Raw genomic sequence first — 10,231 nt, 5'->3', positions numbered from 1 at the left:
CTCAGACCAAACCCAGGGAAATGGTTTCTTCCCTTTGATTTTGTTGTTGTTCATATCCAACAAGGGGATGTTTGAGGGGCCAAGAAATAATATTATATAATAATTATGGTCAGGCCCTCTTAATTGACTTTGCGTACACATTTGCTACACAAGAAGTACAACAGGGCTGGAAAATTGGACTCAGGCCTTTAAGCCCCCAACCCTACTTCTTTATCCAGTGGAATATGCTTTGGATGAAGGAGTGATCTGTCATCAGAAATAGGAGGTAGTGCTGGAAAGGAAAGCAGCTTCCAGTTTCTAAGGTATGGCAGTCTTTCTGATTTTTCACAGTTGGCTTATACAAAGAACTGTCCGATCTGAAAGCCTCTCCATTGTGGAGCTGCTTAAAGTAGTGAATTTGTATTTGTTAAAGGCTGAGTACATCATTTCTCACACGAGGCCATGTTTCAAAGTACTGAAAAGAGTAATTTAAAAGAAACGCTAATATTCTTTGCAAGCCTCATATTCTTTGCTATAGCATGAACACTATAGCATTTATCCACAGACAGCTGCAGACCCTGCCAGTCAGTAAGAACAGCAGCTGAGAATATCTAAAAAAAGAACAAGGAATATATTAAAGTTGAAAATTGTCTCCCTGGCTCCTGGTTTTTCCTCTTCGAATCATTTGGAAACTTCCTTGTAAAGACAGCTGAATTAGGAATCTCCAGGCACTTTCCTCTTGGGATGATTTCTGGAAGTTATAAGAATGCTAAAGTAGCTTAGAGGGACTGACAGAAAGGAGGCATTGTTGGATGAGAGTCACTCATTTATGCAAAGAAGGGACATATCTGCCTAGAAGAGAAAGGATCTTGCAATAGTTGCATTAGGGAGCATTAAGCCCATAGCATCGATTTTAAAGGACTGTATGAACTCTACATGGAAGCACGCCTTCCAGAAGTGAGTCAACATTTTTGTGTCCCTGACAGATCCTGAAAAGTGATTTGACCCCAACCCCAAGTCCCTCACCAGGCTATGAAACTGATTCTGCTCATTTAAGGATCTTCATTTCCTTACAAATGCATTTTAAGTGACAGAAGTGACAATTACTTTGAGCGAAATAAATGAAGGTATTTTCTACTTTTCATTCACAGCTTACATGCACACACATACAGATCTTCCCTCATTTCTAGGAGGTTCAAATGTCACCAAACCTTGGAGAACAGCCCATAAAGAAAAACAACACATTCGTTTTAAAGAATAAATAGTTTCCTACCTCTCCCAACTAAGCCCAAACTCAAAAAACATTTCCCTCAAAATAACTCACTTGTGCTAGCTTATGGAGACCAACAGATACTCAGTACTATAGTAGCCATTACATGGGGGAAAAGAGAAATACCCTAGGTATTTTTTATATTCGTATCTATGCAGATCCACCTAGAAGAGAAAGAGCCCTGGGATCGCAAAGCAGGGTAGGATAACTAAGGGTGAAGATGAAAGAGGCCTGAAGACTTCAAAAATATTTTCTAGGTACAGTAAACTGTACACAAAGGTATCAAATGATAATGTAAATGAGCAAACACCAGTCTCTCTCACCATAATAGCCAACCCCATTCTATATGGCTACCTGATTGCCAGCCAGTTTCTACAGTAACAGCTGATTTCACTTTCCTTAGCATTTACTCATGTTTAGTTTTTCAAATAATTAATTAAATAATTAAAATATACGTGAAAGTATTTTGAAGATTACCATACAGGATCAAGAGGCGCTTTAAGGAAAAATTAAGCCATACATTGTAATGTTTCACAAACCATTCCCAAATTGGCATTCCCAAAGCATCACAAAAGCTTTTTTTAAGGCAAGATTGACAGTTTATAAAATCAAGTTCATAAAATCACGTTCCTACGTTTGCATAATTATTAGTTTCCCACTGGCTTTTTCACGCTCCCCAAATCTGCTGATTTGTCAAGAGAGGAGACAAGCTCATCTTTATTTAACATAACATAGATTGTATATTTATATCAGTGGAGTTCTTGGGCTGCAATGCCTAATGGCCTTCTGATATTTTCCTAGGGGCAAGTCCAAGCACATTGTGGTTTCAGAATTTCTCTGTTACTGAGCACGCAACTGGGAGCTGTGCTAGCATGGAAATTGCTTCTGTTTATTTTAGTCATTAGAAACCAGCACAGAAGAAGAAGAAAACGGTTCCAGCACGGATCTATCAGTAACATTTTCTATTTTTTCCCCACTTCCATTCTCCCAAGGTTTTCATTTTTTCCTCTCTATTCTCAGCCCTAGGAAGGACGGCCGTAAACTGGGAACATCTCTGGGCGCCAGCAAGTCTCCAGCTCCAATCTCACTCTCCCACGAGAGCACTGTACCTTTTAGGACACTAGCGGAGCAACAAAAGGGGAAGGGTGTGCGTGGTGAGAAATGGCTCCGGAGGACCGAGAGTGGGCATACCTCAGCCTTCACCCTGAGGCGGCGGCCGGGGCCGTTTGCGGCGTTTACCTCTCTGGGTCGGGGCGACGAAGGAAGGCAGAGCCCTCCACGGCGGGGGAAATCTGTCCGGCCGACCGCTTTAATTAAGCCCACGGTGCCGGCGCACCTTCCGGAGCCACCTGCGGACTCCTGAGGGCGAGCATCCCCCGAGAGCGGCCGCTCCGAGCGGCTCACCGCAGCCCTTCCCTCCTTCTCGGCCGACGCCCACAGAAGCCATTCCCGCCCGCCCCGAGGGCAGCCACGCTAAGCGGGACGGGCTCGGGACGGCCCCTCGCGCGCCGCTCCCGCCAGCGGAGCGCTGCTCCCTGAGGCGGGGAGGGGACGGGCGGTGCGGGGAGGCGGCACCGCTCTCCCACCCGCCCCCCCCGGCGGCGGCGATGTTAGCGATGAGGCGGCCGCGGGGAGCAGTTGGAGGAGTTTGTTCGCTCCCCGTCTCCCCGATGCTCTGAACCGGAGGCTCGTCCTCCCCCCGGGCTCGCATCCCGGCTGGATGCTCCACTCTCTCCTCGCTCCGCAGCCGCCGCATCCCCGCGAGCCATGGAGCCGCCCGCAGCCGCCCTGGACAGCACTCCGGACCCCGCCATCGTGCAGCCCCCCGGGAGCAGCCCGCCCGCGCCCTCCCGGGAGCGGCAGCAGCAGCAGCAGCAGCAGCAGGAGCAGCTGCGGATCGGGGAGAGCGGGCAGTTCGGCGAGGGGCCGGAGGACAGAGGTGAGTCCCTCTCCCCGTTCCCTCGGGGCGTGCCCCGACACCTCCCCGCTCCCGAGCCGCCTCCTCTCGGCACCGGCACCCGCGTTATCAGCCCGCCTCGTCCCCGCTCCCCTTTCCGAAATATTTTTACAAACTCCCTTCGCGGCCGTTCCCACCTCGACCGAAAGTTGCCCGCCTGCCGCCTCCGCTCGGCTGTGAGGGCGCGGGGCGGGCAGGGCGATGCGGTCCCGTCGGGGCAGCCGTGCCATCCCCGCGCGCTCCGTGGGACTGCTGTTGTTTTGTTATTTACCCGCCCGTCTGAGCAGGGACGGAAAGCTGCCGGCTTCCAAAGCCGTGATGGTTAGCTCCGAGCCTTCAACGCGCTCACGTTGGTCAGCGTTCCCTGTGTGTGTGGCTCTTGGCTTACCTGCTGCCCCCTGGGAACGCTGCCAGCTGCCGTCGTAACCCTCCTCCATCATGCCTCCATAACGCCTCCAGGCTCTCGTTTCACGCAGTTTGTCTCCATTTTTATTTCACGTACCAGGCTTAGCATCTCTGTTGCTTTTTTTTTTTTCTCTTTTTTTTTTTTCCTTCCGTCATCCCAAAGTCACTTCCACTTTTCCATCCTACGCGTAACCCCATATTCCCCCATTCTTTTCCCAGCTCTCCAGACTCCCGTTGTGCTTGCTTACATCTCCTAGGCATGAAGTAGGGCAGCAATGGGGTAGAGCAGTCACCATCTTCCTGGCAGGTTTCAGTCACGCTGGGGCTGGGGACATCCATTTCCCAGGAGTACCTGACTGTGGCGGCCAATGGCAGAGGACAGATGTCTTGATCTGGGGCAGTTTGAGGCTTCGGTTCTATTTTAGATCACGGGCACCATCGATTTTGATTGGGGCTCAAATATGGGTGTTTGAGTGCAGAAATACTTAATTTGTGCTCAGTATGACAGAGCTGTAGGTGAAAGCTGGCCATCTTGGTATGAATTCCTACAAGGGAAAATCTGATATATGTAGCCTTATTTCTTAGAGTGAGAAGAGACTAAAGCTGCTGATTCTATTTCTTTCTCCGCATTCACACTCTCTCAGTGGCCTTTGCAGTATTTTTTTCTCATCGCTTATCCTATCGTCACCAGTTCCAACTACAAGCATAATTCCCAGTCATTATAGAGGAAATCCTGGTATGCTCTTTGCAGGTTGTCCATATTGAAACAGTTACATTCTGTCCTTTTAGATTGTACTTTTCCTAATGATCCTTTCCTGTGAATCATAGCAGATCCAGTTATAGAGATGATACTTCCATGTTTGCTAAAAATAAATAATAACCTCAAATTTTAGTACAAAGATATTTGTTCTTTAAGATTCAGGTCCAAAATGAGTGGTAATATTTCACATAGGGTCTTTTCATGACTTAGATGAACAATTTTCTGTTTGCCTTATCTTTTCTACATGTTCTGTCTTGACATTTTAAAATGATCTCTTAGCCAAACAGAAAAGTACTTGTGGTAAGTCAGCATATGGTAAAGAATATCCTAGAATCACTTCACAAATATGCCAAGCTTGTGTTCTGCAACTGTTAGGCAGGTTTTTTCTCCTGATTTTTTTTTTTTTTTTTAAAGTAAATCTGCTAATATGGGAAGGTACTGGGAAAAAAAATCCAGTAGATTTAACCAGCTCATCATCTCTTCTTTACCTCAAGGATGTCTGATTGTTAAATAAAATATTGGTAGTAAAAATATTCAGAGTGTTAATTTTAGTAGAAGATAGTAGCTTTTCATTTTTGTTGCAATGCAGATTATACTGAAAGAGTATCTTTCAGCCTCCAATGAATGCTTAAAATTTCTTTTCTTATGGTCAGTGGACAAAACAAATCATGGAGGTTTACGTTGTGAATTGTGTAGTTGTGTGTAAAATAATGAGCTGGTGTTGATTTGTAATATGCGAATCATGCTATGGCTTTGGCAGTGATGTGAATGGGTTTGTATTTTTTTTTCATGGCATCCCCTTGGACGCTCCTAAGGAATATACTATCTTTCTAGGAGATGAAAATGTTAAATACAGTAAATATATTTGAATTCTTATAGGAAGGAAGGGATCACCTCTCTGGTAGCTGGAATATTCCAGCCATTTTGAGAGAGTGAAAGACATGTACACACACGCACGGCAGAAGTGGTTCTGTTTTATTAGGGTTGCAGTCTCTGTCATACTGGACACGTGCTTGATATATGAATAGTAATCAGGAGTGCTATGCTAGCCATGGGGCTTATTTTTCGTTTCTCAATTTAATTAGGATGTTATCTGATTTGTAATTATCAACTGTATATGTTGGTCTTCCCAGGTAATAGTGAGCAGTAGCCATGAACTGTAGGATGTCTTTAAAGAGTGAACCAGGTGAGGATGTCTGCCATTCTCTTCTGTGTTTATTTCAGGTTTGAAATCTTGAATTGGCTAAGGGAAAACACCTTGTGCATTCCAACAAGATTTGGGCCTTAATTTAGAGTTTTTGAACTGGGGAGAGGGGAAGAAGGTGAAAAAATCACAAACATGAGAAGATGCTTTCTGCATGATTACATTAGTAGAAATTAATTCTTTATTTCAAGATCTGTTTTTAATGACCTTATATCAAATAGCAGTTAAGCTGTGTATTGTTATTTATGCTGACAGAATATGGGTGAAACATTGCAAAAATACAGATACATTCCTTTGTACAAGTGAGGGCAGACTATGCAAGAAATGGAGGTGCAGTACTGTGCAGGGCTCAGACCATTCCAAGTTGTCATCTGGTAGGTTTCAAGTATTAGACGAATAACTCATATAATAAGAAGCAAACATTGTTTCATAATAGGCATTCATAATTCATTTTTGTTCATTAAGAGGGCAGGGTGTAGTACAAAAGGCAGGCAGTATTTTAAGTTTTCTGAAAATACAGGAACAACATTAAATTATCCCAGTGTCTTTCTGAACTCCCATAGAGAATCTCTGTCCACTTTCAGTGAAGAAATGACCTGAAAAAAAAAAGTGTAAAACATTTTTCCAAGAGGAAGTGAATTTGACCAACTAGGCCTGGATTAGAACTGGTCATTCTGACAGGCTTGAAATGGCAGAATAGAATCTGGTGGCAAAAATTGTTCCCCCTGTTGGACGGCTGCCCCTCACTGGCTCATGCTGCCCCTGAGGCAGAGATGGCTGATTCACTTCTGCATTGATTTCAAAACCAATGCAGTTTACAGCCAGCATATTACAGTCAGTTGAAATTAATATCTGGTAGCATTAATAAACTGAGCTAAGCGTGGTGTAGATTCAGGATTATGCGCATAAGCAGATCTGTTGTCCCCACCCTCAAAGTGGCAGTAGCAAAAGATTGGAGATAAAACTGGGGAAGGTGAGGATATTACCAGGTTCAGCTGTTAGATTTTAATCTGCTGCTTTGTCTGCCAGCTCCTGTTCTCTACCCCTTGCCTAGGATGTGAGACCAGATGAAAGACTGCATTATTAAACTGGTGTTGTGTACAGTGGGGGCAGGCGAGATCATTGCCTGAGAAGAATCACCCACAATGGCTGGGGTAATTTATTAACAAAGTTAAAAATCATCACACCTTCTCTTACCAGCTAAACAGGCTTGAGTTGGAACTTGTTGGTGAAAAAGAAGTGTTTGTATGTTTTAAATGAAACAACTATCTTAAGCAGGAAAGGATCTGGGGTAAACAAAAGGCGAGTCTGATTGGTAATGAATGTATCTTAAAAAATGGCTTAAAACACAGTCTGAGAGAACAAAAGCCAATTAAAGCAATTGTTTTTGTTTTTTGTTTTAATTTGAATTCTTTTCTGTAATTTAAGTGGTAAAAAAAATATTTCCTCAAATTGAAAGTATCAGTAATGAGAGAAAGCAGTCCTGTTTGCATCTGTTAACAGACTTTCACTCTGATTGCAGTAAGGCCAGAATTGTTCTTCAGTCAGTTCCTAATGCAGCTTCTGGATGGGGCTGTATCCTTGCTATGTGGGAAGGGCACTATGCTTCAAGGGGTCTTTTCAAGTGAGATAGCTTTGATTCCAAACTGAGCCTGCTTCTACTTCTACTTGATGAGCAATATGCTCACAATATTCCTGTGCATTGGTAGGTTACTTCTCTGAGACTGTTGGACCCATGTTTTTCTCCCATGTTAATTAGGTTCAGGATCCTGAACTCCTGAAATGATTTTTTGTTTCAGCAAGTATAGCACTGGGCCCTTCGTTGTGTGGATGTATAGGTGGAAAGCATATTGATGTGAATTTACGTCCACTGCTGTACAGCTGCAGTGCTCTTTTAAGTGACTGAGGTGCAGGCTTTGTCTTCTTTGTGAAATCAAAACACCTTGTGTGTGCTTTGCTTGCTTATTCATACATTTTTGATGGCTTCATTCACCTAACCATGATAATGTGAGAAGGGTTTGATTCTCTATTGATTCTAAATGTAATATAGAATGTGAATGCAAGATTTAGGTCTGAACTAACACAGCTGTGCCTTTAAAAAGAGCAATGTATTGTTCATACCCTCTTTGCTTATTGCTTATCAGGTTTACTAGAAAGCAGTACAAGGCTAAAACCTCATGAAGCTCAAAGCTACAGAAAGAAGGCATTGTGGGTTTCCTGGGTCTCCATTATTGTCACACTGGCTCTTGCAGTGGCTGCTTTCAGTGAGTATTGGGAATATTTTAAATCTTCACACCTCTTTCTTTCTTTTTTTTCTTTCATTCTTTTGAGTTCTCAGAATTTCTCAGAATCTTTGTGGAACCTTTCTCGTGTTTCTTTTCTCTGCAACTGCTGAAAAGATTTCTCTCTAGGCTGCCTGTATCTGCATAGTGCTTATGAATTAGTAAAACTGTTGGGTTTTTTTTTTCTGCAAAGAACAAGGTTGTTGAAGGTCGGATAAAGAAACAGGAGATGTTGATTCCTGCTAGCATTTATGCATGTGAAATTGTTCATTTTACAGAGTAGCATAAAAAATCATTATGCAGTGAATTGACTTTAACCAAAGAGGTCAAATAAGTCTCAATCCACCTGGGATTTATAGTTGCAACACTGAAAGAAGGACTAATGAATTAAAAGGAGAAAATACATATTTTTCTTACGTGGCAGGTACCCTGTGACAGTGTTACTCTGGAGGAGAAATGTCAGCCTCTCGATCAGCTGATGTTCCTGTGCTTCTCAAGGCATTTGTCTATTTTACCTTTACACAAAGAATTTGGATAAAAACTGAACCAAAACATCTTTACTTTGAAAAATAAAACATTTCTTTTGTTTCAAACCAGGAAAAAAGCTACAATGTGTGAATAAAAATATATTTTAGTTCAGTGCAAAATTTATTGCAAAATGCACTAAATCACCATTAAAAAAGAAGAAATGTGGAACCTGGATCAAAATCCTTGCAATGGTACATTCTCTCTTAAAAGAGAGGGAAAAAAACCCACAAAAAAAAAAAACCCATGATTCTTCAGCTTGATAAAGACAGACTTGCTTTTTTAGCTGTGATTTTGTCTTTTTTTCCTGTTTTTGAAGCTGCAGCAGCATGTGTTTTATTATCCTAATCTACAGCGTTCGACCTGCTGCTAGAAGTTGGTGTCAGCTCCCAGGAGAGATTATTAGAATCTGACCAAATGGTCTCTGAAAACTCAACATATATTACTTGGAGCAATTTTTATATAAACACAGGTACAGTAGCTGGGCTCAAAAACCAGAGAAAAGTGCAGGAGCACTTATAAGCAGAATCTAGCACTGTGAAAAGAATTTGAATATTGACAAAAAAAAACAAAAAAAACAGGACAACTTAATTTTCATTTTTTTCTTCATGAAAATATACTAGCCTGTCTTCTGTTTGAAGCAGCTGTGCTGTAGAACAATATAATCTTAGGGAATATTGAGAAGTAGCTTTACTTCAAGTTTTTATCCGACTTGATAATAAAAGCACAAAATGGACAATAAAACAATTTCTTTTAGAAAGATCTTTCAAAAATTTGGTACTTCCGTTAGGTTGTATGAAAGCTTTTTATTTTCTGTTTTACTTATTTGTGGCACCCATATAGTGTTTAGAAACTCTTTAGAAAGAGAAACCCAGGAAAACAACCTAACAATAACAAAGGCTGTCCCTGCCTGCATATACTGTCACTTGGAGTGGATGGTCATTGAACTGCTGAAGTCAGTTGTTAATATGAGACTGATTTTTGGAGTCTTGTGATCTGAAGGGATTGAATTTGTGAAGAGCAAGGGAGGAAGCAGTTGAGGTATTGTTAGGGCTTTTGGTATTCTTAATTTTAAATCTTTTTAATATTTGAAGAAAATATAGTGGTTCTTCTAGAATCATTTTGCTTCCCCATGTCATTTTTGCAGTTCTACTCAGTTTGTTTTACACTGGCTGAGCTCAATCCTTTTTACTGCCCTTTTAGCAGGTTCCATTTTAGCCAGTCCATGATTTGGGAGCTTACCAGAGTTGTGGCCTGTTTGATATAAATGACTAGTTGTCACTTTGGGGTGTCTGACACTGCCAATTCTTTGCAAACACCTGCTATTTAGGGCATCCCATTTCCTTTTTACCTCTTGTCTGTAATGGTAAGGTGTTAGCAACATGTTCCTGATGTTCTATTTCAGTGAAAAACGGGGACCTGCTGTGCTAATTGTGTGACTGCACTGACTGTTCTCTTGCTACACTGGCTGTATCCTCACTACTCTTTATGATTCCCATACAAAGTCTATATGTAAATATCTGATTTATGCTTTCATAGGCCTTAGAATACTTTCTTTTAAATGTAACTTACACCACTGCTTTTGCAGCTGCAGTTGATGTAACAAAGATTCTTGGCTTGGGAACTGAATTACTTGATAAATGCAGATCAGGAAATGGAGGACTTTTAAGGGGAACAATACTTTTTGCATGGTCAGCGTGCAGAATGGGAAGAGGAAATCTTGTTCAACCAAGTACTCTTTACTAGACTTCTGTTTCTAATGGCCTGCCTCTCTGTATTAGATTTACTCTCAAGAGGACCTGAGCAACATTTCCACAGAGTACTGAGTTATAGGAAAGAGTAGGGTGAC

At 42.2% G+C, this 10,231-nt stretch overlaps 1 protein-coding gene across 1 annotated transcript in view; it reads left to right on the top strand.

Annotated features, from left to right (window-relative positions):
• Positions 1 to 2,874: 2,874 nt before the first annotated feature.
• TMEM163 (transmembrane protein 163) overlaps positions 2,875 to 10,231 on the top strand; it is an 80,369-nt gene continuing 73,012 nt past the window's right edge. The window contains exons 1-2 of the mRNA XM_065750343.1: positions 2,875 to 3,188; positions 7,720 to 7,839. Coding sequence (XP_065606415.1) covers positions 3,017 to 3,188; positions 7,720 to 7,839 — 292 coding nt within the window. The 5' untranslated portion in view covers positions 2,875 to 3,016. The remainder of the gene's footprint in view (positions 3,189 to 7,719; positions 7,840 to 10,231) is intronic.

This window comes from Cyrtonyx montezumae, unplaced genomic scaffold (assembly GCF_038088225.1).
Source record: "Cyrtonyx montezumae isolate F1298 unplaced genomic scaffold, pur_monq_1.0 scaffold_7, whole genome shotgun sequence".
Taxonomy (NCBI): Eukaryota; Metazoa; Chordata; class Aves; order Galliformes; family Odontophoridae; genus Cyrtonyx; species Cyrtonyx montezumae.
This window is presented reverse-complemented; position numbering and strand designations above follow the sequence as displayed.